At 40.3% G+C, this 25,441-nt stretch overlaps 1 protein-coding gene across 1 annotated transcript in view; it reads left to right on the top strand.

Annotated features, from left to right (window-relative positions):
- ccser1 (coiled-coil serine-rich protein 1) overlaps window positions 1-25,441 on the top strand; it is a 115,886-nt gene that overhangs the window by 42,113 nt on the left and 48,332 nt on the right. The window contains exons 8-10 of the mRNA XM_041042124.1: window positions 1,859-1,936; window positions 12,324-12,401; window positions 17,764-17,844. Of these exons, the coding sequence (XP_040898058.1) occupies window positions 1,859-1,936; window positions 12,324-12,401; window positions 17,764-17,844 (237 nt within the window). The remainder of the gene's footprint in view (window positions 1-1,858; window positions 1,937-12,323; window positions 12,402-17,763; window positions 17,845-25,441) is intronic.

Here is a 25,441-nt window from a genome sequence, read left to right as displayed (position 1 = left end):
GGCAGCTTTCCCCATTCTTAAGTCTGAAAGGCTTTTTACTGAACCACATCTAATTGTGGGGACAGTTGTGTGTTAAGGCCTGTGGGACAGGGGTGACCTTAAAGAGAATGTGTATGTGTTAGAGAGAGAGAGAGAGTCAGAGAGTGTGTGGGTGTCAGTGAGTGTGCGGCTGTCTCTCTACATAGGGAGAGGCATTGATCACCGATGACACATTGAGGGCCTGACGCCATAGCACACCTATAATTCTGATAGGGAGGTATGCTTCTTTAAAAGGTCAGCCAAACCGATAAACCATCAAGTTTATGCAGTGCAAAGATTTGGGCTCTCATGTTTCCACAGAGCTACCTCCAGAACCTGAATGTATTCCAAGAATATGCACAGTCTATCAGGATTTTAGCCTAAAAAGCACCTTTTTACGGCATCGTGATTATAAGCATGGTCAATTCTCTCAAACAACAGAGGGATTGGCTTGCATTTAAATCAGCAAAAGGGCAGCAGATGGCAAGAAATAGACCTTATCAGAAAGCCAAGTGTGTGGAACGAGAGGTTAGTTCTTACTTCACTTTAGCTTTCCTTGATCCTTGTCGTGTCTTTGTCATGTATCCTGTCATATCCTCCTTGTGTGTGCTGTCATGTCCTTACCACGCAGCATTATGTCAATATCAGCAGTCCTGGCTGAAGACATGACTTTATCCTCTCCTGCTTTCCCATCTGTCCTATCATAAGCCCCACAGATGACATTTAAAATCGGCCTCTGCACTTTTTAAGAAGTGTGTATGTTAGTGTGTGTCCGCGTGCGTGTCAGCATGTGACAGCATGTGCACCTTGTGTCACTTGAAAGTATGCGTTGTACTGTATGAAGCTCTCTCTCTCTCTCTCTCTCTCTCTCTCTCTCTCTCTCTCTCTCTCTCTCTCGCTCTCTCTCTGTGTATGAGTGTGTGTATGTGTATGTGCATGTGTGTGTGTCTTTTGGAACCCCCTCTAGCCGCCCCACTTGACATCTGTGTCAAGGAGCAGAGCCAAAATGTGTCTGATCACAGGTGCTGTTTGAAAACACAGATTATGTAAGAAACCAAGAGAAAAAATACAATTTATAGCACAGAGTTACGTTTATACTGCAATTTGGCCGAGTTCACGAACTAGTTGTTCTGCATTTTTGTGAACCAAAGGTGCTTTATATCTAGATTAAGAGACTAGATGCAAAATCACCCGGCACATATTCTGTAAAAAGAAAATACTACTACACTTAAGTTTAGGGTGCTGCAGCTTAACCCTGTGAGACCTGAACTATGAAAGAATGGTCAGAAAATTCTAATTTTTCAAATATGAACTCTTTATTTGTCCCTGTGACAAAATGTAAAAAAAAAATAATTAAAAAAATAAATTCTAATTATATTTTTTGTTTGTATCACACATGTCAAAACATTTGGAAAAGTGAGGGGGGTCCACCAGGAGTCAGTATACGAGCATAAGAGTTCATCTAAAAGGGTTAAATGCAAAGTTTATGCTTGATGGTGATGCAATGAGTCCCAGAAATGTGGGTATCATATATGATACGTACGGGCTCACAGGGTTAAATGAGAATCTATCTTAACAGACCAGCTTACGCCTCCCTCTGTTTTCTTATTGAACAAGTAGCCAGACTTCTGTGTGTAATGATTTTGCCAGCATTGCTTTACAGCAAAACCAAAATGCAAGAATTGAAATCTAAAATACTTGCAGGAGCCTTCATTTTGTTCCAGACAGAAGAGTATTAACTGAGACTGACATTCTGTGCACATCACAGCAGCACTTAAAATGTATCTCACAAACCCTGATCTTGATGTTATTTCCATGTTTATGTTTTTGTCTTTTGCAGAGCACCGAGACGAGTCCTGCCAGCAGCCTCCAGTCTCTACCCATAAGCCCCTGCAGTGAAAAATCCCTTCCATTTAAGGTAACCTAAAACAGACCATTTTATGTTGCTACTTTTGCGTCTGAATTTGTGTTTGAGAGAAAAAGAGGGATGTTTAGTGATGTGTTTAGTAAGTAGCTTGGGCCAGCTCTTGGGCAAATATCGCTGACATCTGTTGACAAATTTGAGTGTAAGCAACAACCACATTTTACCTAAGTATAACTAAGATAATGTTTAAATCAGCTTTTAAAGCTGGGCAGACACTGTACGGACTCAGTTCTATTTTAGCCCCAAATTTTAGAATTGGGCCAAATTTCTGCCAGATCAGTTCTCATTTGACATGCTGTTTAATGGGGTCACAACACCTGATTAATTGCCTGAATGATCAACAAATCAGGCTCTCAGATGATTAGATTAATTTTTGGCACGCCCGAAATTCAGGTTGGCTGTCTTACAGCTTGAACGGCCTGAATTCCCTCATGGCTGCTATCAGAGGATTTGTAAACTGTAGTTAAAGTTTGTTTACTGTTGTCGGAGTAGTATTTTAGATGTTGTGGCTAAAATTGTTCTCTTGAGTCTGCTGTGATGTAAAACAGAAAAGCAGACAAACCGTACCTTATTCATCTTCCAGCCATCTGCGGTAAATGATGCCTTTTTTCTTCTTACTTTCTGTTCATTTTGGAATTTCACCAAGGAACACTCTTTTTTAAAACATTGTTAAGGACACCATTGTCTATTTTCAATAGACTTAATTGGAATTATTGATGTACAAACGGTCCGTGTGAGGAGCCATGTCGTGGCCAGTCGATTGATCTGTACAGCTTGAGCATAAAAGGGCAGGTTTTGGTCTTGCAGAAGTGCTGATTAAAATGTGTAATGTGAGTTAACCCAACATACAGGATTAATAAAAATGTTACAGCAAAATAGTTTTGCTGTTGTGTTTTTAGGCAGCTACAAATCAAGCTACACACTGGGCAACGTTTACTAACACAACCCTCGAATACACTGGGCCACCTAGTTCAATTAAAAGAACGCAGCAGTCTTTCTGTGATCAAAAATATAGAACTGAATCTTCCTTTGATGCGTGTGTCTCTTTCAGTTTTACAATTACCAACGTTTTTTTTCCGCACCAGCTACTAATGAATCATAGTAGCTCACATAGTAGATCAAACAGGAAGAAAGAGAGCGGAGGGGCCGAGCAGGCTGGGAGGGAGAAGAAAAGGGAAATATAAAGAAGAGAGTAGCAAAAGGAGAGATATAAAAAGCAAGAGAGGTGGGGATAAATTGAATGAGAGAGGGGCAAAGTACTTTGCTTGCCTTGACAGGCCCCAGACCTCCGCTGTCAACCTAGTCCATCAGAGCTGTGCGATCTAGATGAGATTTATTACTCTCTGCAGGGAGTCTGTGTGTGTGTGTGTGTGTGTGTGTGTGTGTGTGTGTGTGTGTGTGTGTGCGTGTGTGTGTGTGTGTGTGTGTGTATATGTATGTCAGAGCTCAAGTGTGTGCTTGTGTGTGTATGTGTGAGCAGGGTTTAAGTTCACCAAGGCAGGGCTTTTGTCAAGCTTTTCTCTGGGATTTAGTTGGATGGCAGCAGAGTTCTTGTCAGACTGTTAGGGGAGAGAGGAGCAGCGGGGACGAGACTCCTCAGCTCTGTGGTACTTTTCATGCCTCTGCACCGGTGAAAGCCGTGGCCAGAGGCGTTATGGTTCCTGGCTGTCCGTCCCTCTGTCCGCATGTCTGTCAGTACCATTGTTGTGAATCCAGCATCTCAGGAAGGCCTTTAGGGCATTTCTTCAAATTTGGCGCTAACGTCCACATGGACTCAAGGATGAACTGGTTAGATTTTGTTGGTAAAAGGTGAAAGGTCACTGTGACCTCACAAAACATACTTTTGGCCATTACTCAAGAATTCATGTGCTAATTGTGCTGGATTTCTCACAATTTTTTAATAGGATATAATGATGAGCTGATACCATTTTTTTTTTTTAATCCAAAAGGTCAGAGGTCAACTTCACTATGACATAATGTTCTGAAAAAACACTTTTCTGGCCATTGTTCAACATCATAACAGGAACAGAAGGGCAGATTGTGACCATATTTCACATTTGGGCGGACCCAGACTTGGTGATACTAATCTTTGGTGCCCACCCTGAACATGTGGTGATTGTATAGATCTTCTGTGCTGCTAGGTTGAAAAGTCTTAACTACTTACACTGCTGGTTAAAAGTTTTAGAACACTACAGTTTTTCCAGCTGCTACATAATTTAAATGTGAAGCCACCATCTAATTATTTTCCTATAATGTTTTGGGTCATTATCTTGCTGTAGGATGAAGCCCTGACCCATCAGTCTGTCTCCCTTTGTTACTTGCCTTTTTCTCACCATTCTGATAGAAGTATAGTACTACTTCCTGTAGTACAGTATTGTCCTAATAATGCATCAGAGGGTGTAATGACACTATTGCCTTACAGACAGTAGGTTTGTAAGCAACAAAAGTTTACATTAACTTCATTCAGGCTTTATATTCTTCAACTGTCTGCAGGAAAGTTGTAAATTAAGAGATTTTTGGTGACCTAACCTTTTTTCTTTTTTTTTTTTATACCTTGGGCTGTTCACCGCTTACCTTGGTACCATTTAAGGTTATTCAATGGACTCGAAATTGAAGCTGAAATTTCAGCTCGACTTGACTTTCAGCAACTTGAGTGGTGGAGGTTAACAAGAGCAAGGCAGTAATTCTTGTCAATGCCTGTGGTGGTGTTTTGTTGAACTTCCTTTTATTGAAAGTTGAGTCTAATATTTTATCTCTCCCTTCCTTCACATACATGGATGTACAGAGTAGTAAAAGCCCCTTAAAAACAGTCCATTAAAACACTACCAAAAACCAAGGCCTGGGTATATGACACAGTGTCAGCAAAGTGTACTGCTGTGCTGAGTGAATGTGTGTGAGTGTGTGCATGCACTTGTGTCTATGTACACTATTCTTTGTCAGTACAATTTGTCAATGTGTCTGAGTTTGTGTGCATTTATTTTGTGTGTCTGTGTGTGAGAGAGAGGACGTTTGTGAGAATGTGTGTCCTCTTTATTGACCTACATGGACTATCAGTGGCAGCTGGATGATGAGGAAAAATTAAAAATGTAGCATGGGACACAGCCTTGAAGCTCTTGACTGAAACTTTCTCATGGAGGAATGTAGGGTTTGCTCAAGGTTTCTTCCTGTTAAAAGGGAGTTTTCCTTGCCACTGTCGCCTTAAGTGCTTGCTCTGGGGTCAGGCTCTGGGTCTCTGTAAAGCGCTTTGAGACAATTTTGATTGTGGAAGGTGCTATATAAATAAAATTGAATTGAATTGAATTGAATTGAATTGAATTGAATTGAATTGAATAGGGATGGACTGAGGGGGAAGGTGGACAACTGGGGAAGTGGCATCTGTTTTTTTACAAAACCAAAAGGGTTTCTCTCTTCATTGTTAAATAATAAGCAAGTAATGTACCAGATTATTAAAATGTTTGCATGCCAGACTTTTTTTTTCAACAGTGAGGACCAGCTGGCATCCAAGTGTTAAGACAAACTGGGCAAAATAGAAGGCAAATCTCTAGGCTTCTGTTCCAATTATAAGAATACAACTTTTTCGAAAGTATAGTTTTTTTTTCCGATTAGCAAGCATTCAGCCTAAATATGAACATCTCCTCACCTAACCAGGAGAGGACCATGGTTTCTCACAGGGAGAGACCGAGGGAGTGGCAGTAGCATGGAGATTGACATAAAAAGCAGGGAAAAAAAACAGCAGGAGTTGGAGGAATTGAGGTTAGACAGGAGATCGAAACAGGTAGAGGAATAATTTTGGCGTGTGTGTGTATATACATTAACATACACACACACACATACACTCACACATGTATATAGCGAGAGAAAGAGAATGAATAAGAAGGTGGGAGGCAAAGGCTAACCTTTTGACAGAGCTGGAGGCATGGAAACGAAACAACATGAAGATGGAGAGGGCATATTTCATGAGGAGAAGCTGAATATGAGGAAGTAGGTGCAATGCTGAGAACAGGACATTGTTCTACTTGCCTGTGAGATAGATTGAGGAGAGAGGGTATGAGGGCGAAAGGCTGTGGGGGAAAGTGTGGAAGCTATAGTTGGGGTGCATATAAAAGGAATGCGTTCAGTTTGACCATGTTAAGCTAGGTAACCCAGTAAAAGAGGAGAGAGGTGAGAGAGCAAAAAAAAAGAGGGAAAAGTTTGAGGAAGAGGGCGGTACAGAAAAGGGGGAAGGGAGGGGAAGAAGAAAAAGAGAGACTGAGGGAGGTGCGAGAAGAAGAGAATTTGTCCTGGCACTCCAGAAAATGACTCTGTGGGTATAAAAATAATCTACAGTAACCACCTGAGAGGCTGCAGTGTCACAGTGCGCCCTAGTTTAATTTAGACCCAATGCATGTGACATGATTTTTACCAGATTATGTCCCAGTTAAAGTGTTCTACTGTATTTTAGAGGACTGGAGTAAAGAGAAAAAAGCACACTTGAGTTGTTGCCAGAGGTGTATTCAGAGCACCACTGTGTTACAAAAAAAAAAAAAGTCAGCAACTTTTGCACCTAATTAATTGACATTTGTGTGCATTCACCTTTGTTTCAGCAGACATGAGAAACGTCTTTTTATAGTGAAACATTTATCATTGTGTCAGATGCTGCATAATTTGAAATTAATATTGTATAATTATATTAAGCTACAGCTACAGTATGAGAGGGCTAAAGATACAAGGTTCATGGGCACACGGACTATAGACACACAAATCAAAGTCGTAAACAGTCAAGTACATCACATGCCATCATACTCAATCACACATATATAAAATATATAAAAATGTCATGTTTGATAAAGCAGTGACACAAAACAGGCTGCTAGTCTCATCTGTGTATCTCTCTCTCGCCACCTCTCCACATCTCTCTTTTGACTCTCTCATCTTAAATAACCTTTTCCCCAAACGCTGTATCTTTTTCTGTTGTCTGAGCCTCACACTAACAGCTAGGATGGCCAGTTTCTCACGCACACAAACTCAACTGCATTAATGTGTGAAAGAGAGGGAGAGGCGATCAAAAGAGTTCTCGGGATTTGCTTTCCTGAATTCTCTATTTTCTGTTAAATCTCCGGCCCTTTGTATCAGTGTTTCTGTGATATGAGTTCTTGTGATAAAATCTAAACGCCTTAATAGCGAAGTTTGAAAAGACCTTCTACATCTCAAATTATTCATTAAGCCAACATCTTAGACAGTCTGTTCAGTTTGGGGCTCAGAGGCATTTTAAACTGCTCTGTTGCATTGGGTCAATCATCGCTTTTTTTCTTAGCCTTGTCACTGCTTTGCTACTTTGTGATAGTTGTTTACAAAGGGAGGCCAAAAAGTTTCAAGTTAACTGACCTACCCCAGGCTCTCTCAACACTAAACAGCTATGTCTTTGATATAGAAAAGCATGACTCCTGCTGATAAGAGAAACATGACTCATAATTTGTTTGCTTATATGTGTGTGTGTGTGTGTGTGTGTGTGTGTGTGTGTGTGTGTGTGTGTGTGTGTGTGTGTGTGTGTGTGTGTGTGTGTGTGTATGTTCGTGTGTGTGTGTGTGTGTTTTGAAACCCCCTAAAAAGACACACATACACATACTTCCACTGTTCACACAATATTGAATATGCATATTCACATTAAAACCTTTTTATAACTGTTTAACTGCTGGTTTGAATGGAGCTGAAGAGCATAAAAGGCCATCTGGTCATCTGTGCTTTTTAGTTTCAAAAGAGCCTTAATTCACTCTGAGAACACACACAATTAATCTGACCCAAGAATTATATCTGAAGCTTGACTGTTTGTTAGATCTAAGCCTGGTCCCTTAATATTTCATCTCTTACTTTATCATTAATGTGTTTGTGTGTATGTGTGTGTGTGTGTGTGTGTTCCAGTCTCTCCACCGTGAAATACAGTCAAAGTACAGTATTTCACTGCATTTAATTAGCTTCTTTTTTATAGCTATATTATGCAATATTTAAAATGTTGTGGTGATAACTGCAGACATGAGGCAGCTCAGTGGATGCCTGGACAGGTGACATATCTCTTCTGTTTCAAACAGTGTAAATATTACAGAACTGGTTTGACAGGTTACCTAACTGTCTCAGTGCGACCTGTCAGCTTCACTGCCTTTTGAGGTATTTGGGACAGATAGAGTACCTGCAGTATAGCATCCATGACTGCTGCTGTTCTCCAGACACACCGTGTCCTGCAGTGTATATAGGAGGTTTACAGTGTCATTTTGTCATGTTCAGCATGTGTACAGATGCACAGAAGTCTTTATTTTTCAAAGCAGGCTTGGGAGAGAATGGTGACCTGCTGTTCAGATTCTACTGACAGCTGGGTTAATTCATAAAGACAGGTGACAGAGGTCACACTTTTTTATTGTACAGTCTTTAAGGCATGATACTGTATCTGTATGTGCAAATGACACATTTTTCATCACCTCCTCTCTTTTTTTACACTTAAGCCGCTTGTCTTGCCCTCTTTTGTCAGTGTGCATAAATAGTATGCTATTAAAGTCATAATTATAGTGAGTCAGTCAGTGTGCACAGGTTTGTGCATGAGGCTTTGAGTCGTGGATATAAAGCGTGAAGTGCTTTACTAGTGGGTGTCCAAGCAGCCATATGAGACAACATGTAACCACACCAAGGACTGATTTATTGAATATAGACTCAGTCGATTTTTTTCCCCAGTGTTTGTTGGCTTGAGTAGTCTACCTTGTGCCACTTTCAGTACTCAGCTTTTGTTTTTGTTGCTCCTCCATGTCTTGTCCGCATTGCAGTTTGAGTAAAAGAGTGTGCATCAGCACGACATAGAAAAACATGTATTTAGTATGCATTTTTTATTACTTCATTTTGTAGTTTTTTATCTGTGGCCATATTACATGCTCAAAATATTTGCAGTTTGGACAGCAGGAACAATTCATGGTTAATTTGGTTTATATATGGAAACATATGTATGTAATATATTTGAAGATTGCCTGAGAAATGTTTATTTCTCTCTGTTCATTCTACTTAATATACAGTACACTCATTCACTGTCAGGGCCACATAGGATGTGCTGGTGGCCTAAAATGCAGTGAAATAGGAATGTACAGTCCTGTCAAGGGTATTAGACCTTTTCACATCCATTTCAGCCCGCTCAAGTCCCAAACACCTGTGATTAAAGATGTGCAAAATTATGAAGAGATGTTAGGGACATTGGTATAAAGATAACAAGGAGAATGCATTTAATTATGCTGTTATTTGTTTCACCCCCCTTCCCCAATTTCAAGAAACAGGCAATTTGCTAAACAAATTGACAGAAGAGTGGTATTAAAATAATAAATAAACAACCCTCACTTTTTTTTTTGTGTGTTTTTCAAAAAAGTTAACAAATTGAGTAATTTCTTCTAACAAGGGGAATGTAATTCATCTCCATACCCTCTTCAACTGGCTGCTGATTGCAAGCACAGAGTGGCCTCAACCTCTATTCAAAATCACATAAAGTGGATGCACTCCAATAATTTTGATCAGATTTATCCCTACTGAGGCCATTCAAATCACATTAGAAATAAATTCACATGCCCCACTTTTCTTCCTCAGCCCTTTCCATTTAATTCTGCCTTGAAAATATGTTTGGAATGCTACCTGATGGGTGACTTAATGCATACACCAATCAGCCTCAACGTCGAGACACAGCTACTGGTGTTAAATTTCTGACTGAAAAGTATATACTGTATATATATATACAGTATATATATGATTTATTGTGGTGTATTGTGGTGCTTCTTTCAGTGACCACAGTAGTACACAAAGACTAAAGCTGCTCAGCAATGGGTATTTGAGCCAACTCACAACAGAGTTAGGCCAGAACACATTTTTTTTTTTAACTGTGGGTCATCACATTGAGGTCGTTTGAGCAAGTCCAGTCTCTTGGCATTGAACTCTGCACGGCCTTGTTGAAGGATGTTGTCTTTTTTTCTCATCCTTGTGTATTTCTCTGACAGCTTAATACTCATCCCCTTCTCTTTTTTCCTGTTTATTCTCATACTCAACCCTTAAACAAACCACATGTCAATAAAGTCTGCATGGATTTAGACATATAAGCCTGTTCCGAACATTTGAAACACAACCACTGTTGTACGTGCAGTGTCATACACGCACACACGGGGCACAGGAAGCCACGTGCTGTGCGGCTGTAGCCAGACAGCTCATTTGGAACAGCCTTCAGTCCTGTTCGGGCAAGATTAATTTTAGAAGCTGACTAATGTAGTAATTGTCACAGCATGTTAGTGATTTTCAGTCCCATTCAAATCTCATGTTAGCAATTTTAGTTCTCTGTGTGTATGTGTGTGTTCTTGCAGTTGTAAAAAATTATTATTATTATCTATAAATACCAGTATCTCCCCTGCAAAGCCAGGTAAACAGAGTCTATTCTGATTCAACACCACTGGGTTCTGTTTTTGTTAATTGTTTTTCTATTTCCTAGAGGGAAAGGTATTCTTTTGCAGGTTTTATCACCGTGGAAGCACTTAGCAAAGCTTTTAGCTTTGTCCTCCTTGACCATTATCTTGTATGAAGGTAAAGCACAAACATAGACCTCAACATCAATTAGACCTGAAAAATGAGAAACACCAGAAAACAAAATCCAGCAAAACTTTTTCAGACTTCTCTAGGCAGTGTCCTTCAACACTATCGTACAAGTATCTCTTTCTGAGCAAACCCCTGCCATAACCACTGAGTCAAGTTGTACTCTCTGTGAAAGTTTACGTGAAACTTAATGCAAACTATGAAAGAAAGTGTTGCTTGTATACGTAGCATCAACAGATTCTCCCCATGGTCCATAATAAAATGCTGGTCTTTTGCTTTTCCTTTCAATCAAGACTCAGAAAACACACTAAGTTCGAGTGCACTTGACTGTGAACTGAATCAACCTCCTTCTGCACTCAAGAAGTGCCTTTATCACGCAGCCAGCAGAACTATTTTTATTTATTTATTTATTTTAAATGTTTTTTCTGTGTTTCACTCCTAGCTATGTATAGTCAGCAATCATGATACAGACTCATACTGCACAGGTTACAGTTTTACATTTCAAAGGAGGTGTGATGTGAGTTTAGGACTCGTGTCAGGTTGGCTGTCCTCAGAGAGGTCATTTGGAGGACGGTGTTGTAACTCTGTGGTTCCCTGTGGTCTCCTTCTGACTCTCTGTCTGTCCTTTAGCGAGATGGCTCCCCACAGTTTCAGACCATCATGCTCAGCCTCAGGCCCTCTCTGTCCTCTCCTTCTCTCTGTCACTGCTCCCCCCCCACGCCCCCCTCATTTTCCTCCTGTTATCTTGCCCCTCTTTTTCTCTTCTGCCTTTATGTCCTTGAAGAAGTAATGACCCCTCTGTATGTCCGTCATTTCATTTGCTCCATCTTATCGGTCCTTCTCTCTCATTCTGTTAGTCCTTGCCTTTTTCTTCTCTTCTCCTCACTGTGTCACTCTCTGTCTGCAGTTTAACTACCTGTCCGATTTAGAATTAAGTTGAATATTTTAATAAAAACTGCTAGGTCTGGATCCCAGCTACATTTATTATTTTCAAGCACCCCATGAGCCAGTATGTAGCCTGAGATCCTCTGACAGCTTGGCTGTTCCACAGTCCAGCCAAGGTCTAAAGATGACTGGGCTCTGGAAAACCTTGACAGAGAAAATCAGGTTGGCAGACATAAATTTTTGCTGTTTTCACTTCACATTTTACTTTAGGAACTTGATTTGTGGATAAATATGACATGTCGAATAACAACCACAGCACAATTATAGTCCTAAATTTCAATATGTCATAAACATCAAACAAATTTTAGTGAAAGACATTTTTAGAACCATTTATAATTTCTCTTCTTTTGCTGTGCAGCAGTTTGTAACTGTTGTTTTGAAAGGAGCAATAAGAACAAAGTTATTTTTATTAGTATTATTATTCTCCTCCCTCTCCTGTCTTCTGTCTCTGCTTCTCCTCTCCTTCTTCCCTACGGTGATGTCCCCTGACAGCACAAGGTCAAATTAAAGTGCTGTGTGCTCTGGGGTGCCGCCATAGGACACACCAAGTTTATCACAGAGACATGGAGGGAAGAGGAGATCACAGTCCTGCAGCATGCACCACATGACAACTGTATTACACATACACACACCAGCGTGATCAGCAACAAATACACTCATAAATACACATAAAAGACTTGCAAAAACATTTATGGAAACAGCCAGAGGATCACACACACACACACTAACGCCCTTATATGTTGTCATCCTCTTAGGCTCTACGTATTGCTTTTGTGGGAATATGGTCTCTTAAATAAATCACTACTGTCTGCAGTGTCCTGAGTAATGTGTGACATGGTGTCTTGTTGCTTGTGTTTAGGATCCCGGCAGAGAAGAGGCCTTGCTGCAACAACTGAAGGAGAAAGACGAGCTAATTCTCAAACTCCAGAGTGAACTGGTGAGATCCACTTACTCAACCATCCACTTACTAAACTAATCTTAATGTAGTACAAAATTTTAAAGCCACTTTTTTTCAGAGCCAGTGTTTTGAATTTTAAAATGATATTTAGTTATTGTAGGCACAAACAGTAAGCACTCTGTCCTCTCTGTGATGAAACATTCTGCCTCTAGCATGGGAGAGTAAGCTGACTAGACAGAATAAAATGATTATATGTTTATTTTGAAGGACGACTAAGGCTGGAAAATATATCACAAATTTCAGTTTATTGTCAGTAATTTCGTAATTTGTTAAAAAACAAAAACAAAGAAAAAAAACAACTAGAAAATGACAATTCTCTTCTAACTTCCTGTCATAACAATATAGTACCAGACAGCAGTCATCAGTGCTGCTTTTACCAGCCAGAAGATTGACTGTTCAAATGATGACCGTTCATTGAAATATGTACAGGATATGCAGTTATAGGAAATATCAACAAATCCAGTAAAGCTAAATGTTTTTCCAAAGTACTGTCAAGCCTTTGTAACTGAGGGAGACGGAATACATAGTTTCAGATTTTGAGAAATGGAGGCTCCGCTCATCTAATTTTATCTCTGCCACAGTTTCTTTCTCTGTTTTTCTAAACTTTGAAATTAATAATTAAAGCCGCTTGAATGTTTTTAAATTATTTGTTTTATGGATATAAATTAAAGACTAATTGCCTTTGAAGCACAAATCTCTTCATTCCCTTTCAAGCATTAAAAATAGTTATTTTTAGAAAGGTTAAAAAGCATACCAAAGAACTGGAAAGTTTTACTTGTGTTAAAGTAGCGTTGTCAGTTTTCTTTCCTCTTCTCTCTTCCTGATCTTCTGCTTTGTGAGACTACATACCACAGAGGGTGGAGTGATAGCAAAGACTGACCACAGAAAGAGAGAAGAAATAAATGTGAGAATGGTTTTATAGTTGGCTTGATGTCACACCATCAATATCACATGGCGTGGCACCAGGAAGCCCATCTTTTCCATCTTTGCTAATGCAAACTGCTTGTTCCTGCCAGCTTAATGTAATAGCAAAATTATTGGGACTCCAGTCCAGCCAGGAAGAGATTTATTTATTTATTTATTTATTTATTTCCCCCCCGAAAATTGCCTTGGTAGACTGTGATGGGACGCGTGGAGTCATTTTCATGTTTGGGTATTTAGAAAAACTAAACAACACTCATGAAATATAGAGAATGCAGCATATATTGTGTTGCCAGTGGTTTTTGTTGTCCACGCTTTTGAAAGCTCAATTGTTGGATCGCCTGCAAAAGTTCTCCATACGGCTACATTTTTCATAGTTTGCCATCTACACGTCCGTAATTTTTCACTTGCTCTATCATAGCAGCGTAATGCCGACATTATGCCAGGCCTCGGCAGGATTATGTGCCAGTGTTATGGCAGTAATGTAGGAGATGCCAGTCTAACCCACTGACTTGAGTCTCATTTGGCATCTGTTTGTTTGATCACTTACTGGCACTCGCGTCTCATATTTCTCACTCTTCCCTCTCTCTCTCTCTCTCTCTCTCTCTCTCTCTCTCTCTCTCTCTCTCTCTCTCTTCCCTCTCTCTTCCCTCTCTCTCTCTCTCTCTCTCTCTCTCTTTCTCTCTCTCTCTCTCTTTCTCTCTCTCTCTCTGTCTTCCTGTCAGCAGCACCTATCCTCCCTCCTCTTCTCTTTCTCTGTGGGCTGTATTCAGCTCTATGTGCAGCACGATATGGAGCTAATACCATAGTTGAGCACATTTGTATTCAGTCCTTGGACTTATCTGAGGCCTTAAATGGCCACTTAGAAAGCTACATGCTTAGGTACACTTTCCCCCAAAACCTAGGTGGGTCTGGAGTTAGCCACTATTCAGACCTGGAGCTTTTTTCCTTATACAATAGTCAATCCAGAAGGGAGCTGTATTAATTCAAGTGCCACTGTTTAACAGGTCATGTAACAATAATTTCTCTCTCTGAAATTCATGTCTACAGGCAATGTAACATCCTGTACACTCAGACACCTTTTTAATCGCAGTAAATCCTTTCCTGTAGTTAGTTCTATTTTTAATAAATACACACAGCCGCTTCTAATAATCTAAAATGAATTTTACATTTAATTATCATTTCATTTAACAAGGAAGTGGAATTAATTAAATACAACACTTGAGATGAACTACTTCAAATGAGCCGATTAGAAGTTATACAAGAGATGAGAACATTTTTTTAAGATGATAGTATTTCATTGTGGCAGTCCTCTGTGGCTAAGGTTGATTGATTTGTCTGGGGACTGCTAGAGCTTAAATTTTTAGCTGCGACAAAGGATCAAGATTGTCAAAAGATTATAGTGTTGTGATCAAGAAGGTTATTAAGCAGAATTTATTTCACCTGACTGTGTCAGGAACTTTGATGTGTGCTTGCGCTGGTGCACTAAATTACTGATTAAAAACACAAATGGCACTAGAGCGGTGTCATAGTAATATTTCTTTATTGGTCCGATCCAAGGAGTGTCAAAAATATCTCAAGGTGGGCATGCACACTCGCTGACTGTCTCTTTGAATCTGTCTCTTAAGCTCTCTCTGTAGCTGAAATGGGAAACAGAGACACTAAATTAACATGACCATGAATCGGACAACGATTAATGGAAATCTACACTCAGTGGCCTCTTATTAGATTATTACAACTGTAAAATCTAATGTGATAGAATGTTTTGCCCACGTGAAGGCGGGAGAATATTAAACACACATTTTAATATGCAGTTCAGCACACCACTAACTGCAACTTTAATAATAAACAGTTAATTTAATACCTCTCTGACAGTGCCAGTCAAAAATTTATGGTAGAATTTATGGCTGAGCAGTTGTACGGGATTGCATTCAATTTAAAAGGTATACCTAATAATATGGTCACTGAAAACATCAAGTAGGAACAGTAAGACAAACCTGGCAGTGTTGTGGTCCTGATGTGTGTGATGTTAGTAATTTGAATGTGCTGCACAGAAATGAAGTGAATCATATTGTATGTGCACCACAATATTCTGGACGCTGCTCACAGTCCCCATACAACTTTTAACTTACTGTTTGACCTTAAGTAGCAAAGTTAAAGGATAAGGTTGGTGATATTCCAAGTTTGATTTTCTTTATACATCCCATGAAAATACCACAAAAAGACCAACACCAGCAACGTGTTAAGTCCGTCTCTCAACCACGAGCCCTGTCACTCCCACTGTACATTTTTGAAAGCAGGACACAAATATATGGTTTTGTAAACCAGCACGACGCTGCAGTTTTTAGCAAACATCACCCAAACAGGAGCAAATTGTTAGGCTCTGTTTTCAGCCACAGATTTGGTGCACTAGTGAGTATTTATGGCAGCAGGGCGATATGTGTGGGACTGACTCAAATTAAACTACAGTGCTTATGTTTATAATAATGAAAACACACGAAACAGTTGGCTCACTGATGTGTTTTTAATGGTTTTTGGACAATAGAGGACTGAGACACAGGAGTAAGCTGTAAACTCTATCAGACTTTGGATACACAAGCAATAGTTGTTAGTAGAATCAAATCTTTGCTGGTTTTGGTCTGATGATTGGATTTGTTGATAATAACAAATATATAGAATATCACTGGACTTCCTTTACATCTCCAAGCCTGGATACAGTTTGATATCCTCTACTATTTACTCTGTGTTTGATTCTTTTCTCTCCTTCTTTCTTTTCTCTCATTGCCCACTTTTTATCTCCTTGTCTCTCTCCCTTTCTCCCTTATGGTGACATGGTGAAGCCACCAAGATTTGTCCCATATCACACATGGATCCATCAATCAGTCTTTGGGGCATGCGGAGTCATGTGCACACACAAACACACACAGATGCTGATCAGTCTCAGCTGTGTGTGTATTCATCTGTTTGGCACTTCTCTCTGACAGGGATGTTCTGGTTCCTGCCAGCAGCTGGATCACACTACACACCAGCGTTTTCACAAGCAAAAGTCTACATCTACTTGTGTGTATATTAATAAATTGTTTAATACTGGGCTGTATCCTTGCTGCAGCCACAACCTAACCTTATTTTTGTCTGCACCATATGCCCTTGAAACAAAGGTCATTCTGTCAAATTTATGATGTACATTTTTGGGGAGGCACCTTGTGCTTAGAAACAGTGGTGAGAGTGTATATGTGTCTGCGTTCGTGTGAGAGTCTAAAAGGGAAACCTTGCCTGCTGCAGCTAAGTTAAAGTGCAGCGTTTTTGAAGGAAAGGGCAGCTCATAGCCAATGCTCTCCTTGCTCTGCCTGCATCTATAAATCCGCCAGTGAAAACCTATTAATTATCTCCTAGAAGGACCTGCTTGCTGGCTGGCCATCACTAGCTGTCACTTTTTATGAGATTTCTCCTCTCTCTGCTGGTGCATTTTGTTGAAGGACTGTGTTCCAACTGCAACATTTAACTGCTGAAATCCTCCTTTGCTTTTTGTGTAGTCATGGGCATGACTAATGGAAACAGATTTTTAACTCAATCTGTCAGCTCGCTTGTGCTGGATCCGAACATGACAGTATATATTTGAGTTTCAAGCTGTATCATAAATTATCTTTATTTCATTCTCATAAAGCTATCTTTACATCTTGTCCTAATTTGGTTGATTAATTTTAATCAAGGTTAATGAATTTCTCAATATTTCATGGCCACCGCAACTTTCAACCCGTTCTGTTCCTGCGACCCACGAGCAGTGTGGGGCGAGCATGTCAGAATGATTTAGTGACGTCGTCACTTAATGCTCCTGGTGGAAATAGTGCTGGGTTCTTCTCATTCAGAAGACTTGCAACCTGGAGTTTCAAAATAATCACGTAGAGGTAACACAGGAGTCGGCAGGTTCCTGGTCAAGGTAAAAGTGCTGTATTTTGAACGAAAGGTCCAACGCTTTTCCCTCTACACCTCCGTCTGTAAATCTGCCAGAGGAAACCTATTAATTATCTCCTAGAAGGACCTTTCTCGCAGGCTGGCCAGCACTAGCTGTCACTTTTTATGAATTCTTCTCTACTGGTGCACTTTGAGGATGGCCCCTGCGCCAGGATTTGGCTCTAGAAAAGTTCTCCTGCAATTCAGCCCAATTTTATGACCTCTTGGAAATCCAGGAGAGACAGCTGAAGGAGAGAAACAGGTTTGGGTTTCTTGAAGCGATTTAGAGTTGCATTTTTTTTTCTCTTGATGACTAGCTAAGCATGAAAGCCAGCTGTACCAAGTGTTACGAGTGGAGGCAAGGAATAAGTCTGCTGAGAGAATATTTAGTTGTTCCCATATATTTGTATTACATTTTTTTGAGTGATTGTGGACATGGCTGATGGGTGTGTGTTCATTTTGTATGCAGGAGAGTGCCAAAGCTGCCCTGAAGATGAAAGACTGCCAAATGATTGACCGCATAACACAGACAGAACACATGGGGCCAGAGGTGAGACACACACAGACCACATGCACTCTTTCTTTTGCTCTGTCAGACACGCACACTCACAAACAATGCACCGTGCACTACACTGGTAGCATAGAAAATGCACTTCATGTTAGGATTCCTGACCATAACACGTATTTCAGCAGATGAGGCTCAGTTTTAACAATTATCCTGTAATACATTTCATGCTGAACCATCTCTCAGTTCGTCCTTCCTTTCTTTTCCATCTCTTGAAGAGCATCTTTTCACCTCAAGCTAAATCTCTAATCTATCTTCTGAAGATGTTGTACTGCAGTGACATTCATATTATAGTCCACTACTTGCTCCTTCCTGGCTTCCTCCCTCTCCCACAGTGCTCAGTGAGAGCGCTGTGCTGCTTCCTACTTGCCTGCCTGCCTAACACCCTCAGTTGACATGGCCTCTTTGGCTTCACTAGGGGCTGACAGTATGGGAACGAGGCAGACTTAATGGATGACTGTCTAAAAATGGCTGCCTGTAACGGAAACAGGAGCACAGTTTTGTGGTCTGTTTCTTTGTCGCTCCTTTCTTTCTTTTAAAACACTTTTTTTTCATCTCCTCTTCTGCTGCAGAGGTTCTTTTATACCTTTAATCCTGCTGTGTATAAAGTTGGCAAGAAACATTGTTAAAGGGGGAAAGCTGTGTCATTGTGTGAGCAAGTGTACACACAATACCCACACGAACACACAAACTTACACACACACAACAGATAATGTTTGACTTTACTCACACAATGTCAACTGCAAAATGAATGCATTATTTTCCCATAATAGACACAAAACTTTCCCCCTGTTGATTTTCATGGATATGCTGCAGAACACCAAATAACTTTTCCACTACTGTGAACTTAACTTTAGTAACAGTCTACTTTATATTCTTCTACTTGGATGCAGAGATGTACATTATGTTATGGAGATTTGTGTGAGGTTCTGTGTACATTGTGTGTCCATCAACAAATAGCACAGATGTAGGGTCACTTGGTTCACAATGCACTCCTGTCAAGGTCTACACAGTCTGTGGATGACGAAAAAATGCAGTGAACTGACACCAAAATTGTAGTGCAGTTGTCAGTGCTGGATTGTTAGTGACACTCCCCCTACTTTAGCTGTGTTTCTTCAGCGGTGCACGAAGAGTCACCAAAACAGGTGCAGGCAAGTAAAAAAAAACAAAAACAAAAAAATGTGCTGTGCCTCCAAAAAATGCCGTTTTGCTGACTGTGTCCACATGAAGTTACAGCCCTAAATCCTGTCATTTTACCACAACTTTCACCATTTTTTAACATATTTTTTTCTTTACCTGTGTTTAAACCTTCCCTCCCTGTTTTATTTCTTGCTTTCACTTTTACACACACACTAACACACACACACGGCCTTAGATATGACTATGCTGTGCTCCATTTGCCATCACTGACTAATGCATTTCTCATAATGTAGCCTGAAATGGCCTCACATAATTGTATGTTTGTTGGTACTGGAGGCTAAAACAAGAAAAGGTGTGGGTTTGCGTGTGCTGTATGTGTTAGCGTGCACATTTGTATGCATGTCCATGTGTTTGTCATTGCCTGACTGTCTGCTTATGTGTGTGTGTGTTTGTTTTGTGAAGCAGCCATTAGTCCTCCTGGCCTTGGACAGCAAAGTCAATAAAAATGCTCTTGAAAGTGTCAAAGTAACTTCAGTCAAATAGGTTGCATTTATGCCTCAGACAGTATAATTCACTCATTATTGTGATTGTGTGTTTTTATGTGTTGTCATGCCTCATGTAGCATAATTTGCACATTAGTGTAGTGATGCCCTCAACAGAGTATGCATTTAATTGCACTACTTTGTTTGCTTAGTAATTTATATTTTCCCAGACATTTTTCTCTGGACAAAACCCCAAAGAATAACGGACTTTGTATTGAGACATTCCATATTTTAAAGTTGCTTGATACCTTCAGGTCCGTCCATTTTTTTTCCTGACACTCTGAATAATGTCAATTAATGTAATTAAAACTAATTTCAGACAATCACCTTGATTTGCCTCACCGGGAGGGTAGTGAGAAAGATGCTATGTCTTTGCTCCTGCAGTACATTATGAGGTGAGATTTCATCTTTGAAGATTCACTCAATTAAATCACCTCTGAGGTGAAGTGGTTTGATTAATTGGCGGGTAATCATCTGAATTCAAGTAGTGCTACCGAGTGTCTCATCATCTACTCGGCAGGTGGAAAACTGATATTAGCATTCCATATATACAGCACTGGGGCATTCAGGACATGCTCATCTCTGTCTGTATATCAGAGGGACGGTAGTGTTCACTAAAACAACTACCTTACTGCTCAGTGTGTTGACAGAACCACAGTAACCTTATCTTCCTAATACAGTGTGTCCGGCTTTTGGAAGTCTGGCCAGTACCCAACCGTATGGCATTGCTATCTATTATAAGACCAGTACCTAGCTATAGAGTTCTCCATATGCTCAGGCCCCTTGAGTAGATGGGCTCTTAATTAGAGGAGCAGCTGGCTGCCCGCTAGCAAGCTAGGCTAGCAGCACAGGTGACTTAACTCAGCGGTAGCTTACAGCATGTGCGGCCTGGTTTTAGCTTCCCTCCCTCCCCTCCCGTGTGTGCATGCCTGTGTGTATGAGAGAGTAAGAGAGAGATAGAGAGAGAGGGGGCTGAGTGTGTGTTCATGTGTATTTGGGAGTGTTTAGGAGATGCTGCGGCATGAAACAGGCCTATATAGGTTAGCTACCCCAGTGCATCGAGGACAGTCGGCGAGCAACAGAAAGTGTGTCTACAAGTGGGGCAGCTATTTCTACTGCTTCTGCCACTTCATGAGGTCGACCATCTCACTCATCCACTCTTCTTTTTTTCTGGAACGTCCTCCTACTTTTCCTTGCTCTGTTGTCCTCCTCTTTTTCTTTTACCTGCTTTCCTTCCCTCTTCCTTGAAAGAGCAGAAGTTAGCTTTCAGAAGTTCCTCTCCTCTCTTCTCCTGTCTTCCTTCTTCTCCTTTCCTCCTCTCCTCTCCTTTCCACTCCTCCTAACCCAGGTTTCCAGGGCCCAGGAATCCATCAGGGATTCTCTTGCCCTCGTTTCCCCACCGTTGGACACTCTGTCCAAGGGACAGCTCCTGACCCCCACGCTGTGTCCCACAGAAAAATACAACTTTAGGCCAACTTACCTAAAAAGTTCCTCTTATATTTTACTTTAACAGTGCTCCCTTGCGTTTTGCCGTGTTCCAGGAAGGTCAAGAAAAGGAAGAAGTTACTTGTGCCTCACTCTTAACTGACAAGTCACGTTCTGCTCTCAAAAGATTGTTTGACTTGAGATGAAATGACAGCCTAGAAGCTCATGTTGTTAGTTTTCATAGCTAATTGACCATTTTCTCAAAGCTGTCATGAATAATGGATTGTTTTGGATTAATTAACACACCTATATTCTCTCTTCCTAGTACAGTAATTTCTTTTCTTGATTTTCTGCATAGTTAAATCAGAAACAGAATCAGAATCAGAAAAACTTTATTAATCCCCGTAGGGAAATTCTTTTGTTACGTACAAACTCCCGATTGAAAATGAAGAAGAAAATTGCACAGAGAATGTGAGAGAAAAAATGTCAAAAATGTCGAAACAAATAAACGATAAAATGAAGTGAAAAAGAAAAAAAGTATAAAAAGTATAATGAAGTAAAAATATTACAATACCCTCCTTAAGATATATCATATTTGCATTATGTACATGTACAACCAATTTAATATGCAGTATAGTGGAAAAAACAAACAAACTATAGGGCCTCTCAATCCACCATGTCAATCCATTGCTTGTGACGTGCCTCAGCTGTAAATGTTGCCAGACATGATTTTTAGTATAAAGGCAGATAGTAGCAGTAAATTAGTGACAATGCTGAAAAACATAGTAATGACTAATTGCATGATAAAGCTCTGTGAATTTGATTTACAACCCTCAAATATAAATAAATTATCTGTCAGCAGATACTATATCATGCCATCACTGGCTTTCTCAGGTAATACACAGGATATTCACTGGATTATTTTGTTGTAAATTTGTCCCTGTGTAGGTCACATGAAACAGTCTGTAGATATGTGCAGAACAGGGGAGCTACTTATGATATTCAAGGACCTTGTAAAGTGTGCTGCAAAGGAAGACCCAGATATCCACCTGAAGCTCACAAGTGGCAGTGTCACAAGAGAGCCAAACACGAATTGAAACGTGGACCGACCCCTATTTTTCAATTCTGCACTTAAAGATTTCTCCTCTCTCTGTCAGTGCGCCAATAAAAAGATGGCAGGTGAGGTGAAAGGGAAACTGAGAAAGAGTAAAAGGGAGAGGCAAAAAAGAGGAGGGTTAGAGAGAAAAGGAAAGAAGCCATTTTATGTCCCACAGAGACTCTTAAAAGCTGGAGGTATGGTGGCTGTTTGAAAGTTTTTTTAGAAGGGATTGAATCGATTGAGATTGCTTTCTTTCAGAAAGCTAATTTCATGGGCATTCTTAAAAGGAACATTTTATGGGGGGGGGGGGGGCGCTCTTGATGGTTAGCTCACTCTTGTTCCCTTTCTCGCTCCGTCTTTCTCACTCTCTTCCTCTGTCGTTTTCTATTCTCTGCAGATTTGTGGAACTTCACTTTTTTCCTCCCCTTTCTTTCTTTTTTTCTCCCTTTGCTTCATGCCCACCCCTCTCCTTATCCCCTCTCCCCTTAGTAGCTCCTGAAAAGGATGAGAGGAGCAGAGGGGATAGTGGTGGATCGTTTATCGTCTGTTTGTGGGCTATTACATTTGAATGGAAAAACATTTAAGTCGATCATGCAGATTCTTCCCTCTTTGTCTCTCATTCTGTTTTTCCCCTCTTCATCTCAAAAGAAATACACTGAGGTATAGAGTTGACTTTCTCTTGTGCAGACGAATCGTCTTGTTGGGCAAGATAGGTAATTTCATATGGAGAATGAAAAAATGAGTCTTTGTCTATTTGTGTGTTAATGGGAAAATTTATGCTTCACCACTTCTGACAGTTTGTCCCTGAGCAGCCATCATTATAAAATATATGTATAAATATTAATGTTAGTAAGTAATTTGATATAGATATTGTGGATGGGGCATTCAACAATTATTCAAAATACATAAGAGATATTTTCATTGGGATGCAAAAACTCATTATTGTAATTGAGACATTTATGGGGTATACCGAGTTCAGCAGCCAGACCTTATTCTAAACAGCAGATTTATGAGTTTCTGTGATTTCAGAGCTTTGGCTCAGCTTTGGCAGATAAATATTTAGATATAATTAGATTTGTTAAATAACTCAAAACAGCTGACAACGCCGAGACAGGGCAGCAGAAGTAGAAATAGATGTTCAGATATGTACCAGTGTGACGCTACAAAAAAGCATGAGGCTGAGATGGAAATCTCTAAGCACTGAGGACAAGTTTACTCTTCTAACACCTTCTCCCAGTGAAGCACTATCCATTTTAAGTTATCTCATACAAAAACAAAGTTATCAAGAAAACCAGCACATAGAGGCTTTCTCACGATTGAAAATGGACCGTGTGCCCAGCGCCAGTTAAAACACAACTTATCATTTTTTTCCATCTGATAGAACGAGCTCTATACTGTAGATGGGCTGGACATTTGTATTTGTTGAACGCCTGTATCTTTCCAGTCAGTTTTTTCTGGTTAGGTCGTCATCTGATATGTCCTCACCTGGAGAGTAAACTTCTTCTTCATCCTTCTTCATCCTTGTGGTCTGTTATCTCAGATTTGAAGTGCAACACTAAGAGATATGACAGGCGTATCAGTTACTACCCTCAAAGTCTTTATTTGCTTATCTTCAAGAGAAATACATCCACCGCTTTCAACAAAAATGTGTTTAAAAAATCATGTATGTTGTAACTGAGGTTTGTATAGTTTCTTTCAGGCTTTAAAGGTGGATCAAATCTGAGTTTAGCCCTGCTAAATCTCAATGATTACTCCTAAACAGTTAACTACTTACCAAAGTTTTCCCAGTCAGTAGCAGTACTGTCACTTTCTAACTTGTGTCACCTTTCAGCCCTGTGAAAATGATTGTCCCAGCACTTGTACAAACTAAAGCAGAACTGCCATCGATTCGTTTTCTCTGCCTTTGTTCTGGGGGTGTGTTTGTCGCAAAGTACTGATTTAGAGGGTCAAGGGAAAAGCAAGGCTTTGGCCTAGCTTGCTTTTACTCATTTCCACTTACTGTTGCTGTGTATGGTGGTGACACAGATCATGTTCAGCAGACTCCCTCTTGAGAGAACACTCCTAATGAATGTCACTGGTTGATCTTTGAGTATCTTCCCGGAGCTGGGGGAACCCTGAATCAACATGTATGATGACACAGATCATATGAACCTGCGTCATCAGTGCTTTCCACGTCTTTGCCAATTTAAGCAGAAGGATGGAGGGTCCACTGCTGATTGTGACTATGTAGGTCTCCAACTCCTATTGCTGTGAACTAGATCATTTCATACCGCCGTAGTCCTTACTGAGTAACTGCTAGGGACAGAAATAACAAAGATAGAGAGAAAGAAGAGGAGATAGGGGCGGAGCACAAGAAAGGCAGTTTTCTGCCCTACTTAGAGATTTTATACATTCTTCTTTTTATGTCCGTTAGTCCTTGTCCTTCCATCTTTCCTCCCTCTCTTCTCTAAATTTTATGATATCCTTAATCCCTCTATTCTTCCTCTTCCGTGCCCTTCCATAAAAAATGCCCTTGATTTTTCTTTCTCCCTGTACGCCCTGATCCCCCTCTCTCCATCTTCATATTGCTTCTCCTTTCTTTGTCCCTGCCCCTTACCACCTTTTTCCCCAATCCTCTGTCTTCAACCCCCCTCCTTTTTCCTCAAACCTTTACTTTTTTTCTTTTCTTTTCCTATCTTTCTCTTCTCTCCTTCCATCGTCTTTCTCTTTCCTATGTTTCTCATCCATTCCTTGACATCTGTTCACTCTGCCTCCCTGCTTTCTCATCTTTATGGTCGGCCTTTCACCTGCACACCTCTCCGTTCACATTCCCTCCCTCCCTCTTCTTCCTCATCTCCTTTATTACTGTTTCTCTTTCACCCTGCCTTGCTCCTCCCTGTCATTGCTCATCTTCTATTACAGTTTCTCTCTAACTCTTGTCTCTCCTCTCCTCCCCTGCTTAGGGCTGCCTCTCAGGCACGACTGTGTTTGTGTGGCAGCCGATATTTACGCCCATTTTTCAATTTAAAGTGAACGTGATCTGCTTAAGCACTTTCTTGATCACATGTAGTTATGCATGTACATATTCATCACAACCATAATTCTTTTTGCTAAGTATTTCTCTCTCTCTCTTTCTCTCTCTCTCTCTCTCTCTCTCTCTCTCTCTCTCTCTCTCTCTGGACATACAATGTCTGTATTCAGGAGAATAGGCTATTTTATTGTAGCTTTATGTGACCATCAGCTTTTACTGTTCTAGACCTCTTTACTTTAGCTGCATGGTAGGATTAGAAATGTGCATTTGTGTGTGTGAGAGAGAGGTTTTGTCAACTGCTCTATACAAGATCAAAAATGAGCTGTCTACCTGAACAATTGTTTCGACTTTGGATGGCTTTGTCAG

The sequence above is a fragment of the Toxotes jaculatrix genome, chromosome 7 (assembly GCF_017976425.1).
Source record: "Toxotes jaculatrix isolate fToxJac2 chromosome 7, fToxJac2.pri, whole genome shotgun sequence".
NCBI classification, from domain to species: Eukaryota; Metazoa; Chordata; class Actinopteri; family Toxotidae; genus Toxotes; species Toxotes jaculatrix.
Note: the sequence above shows the minus strand (reverse complement) of the source record. Positions and strands in the feature narration are given on the sequence as shown.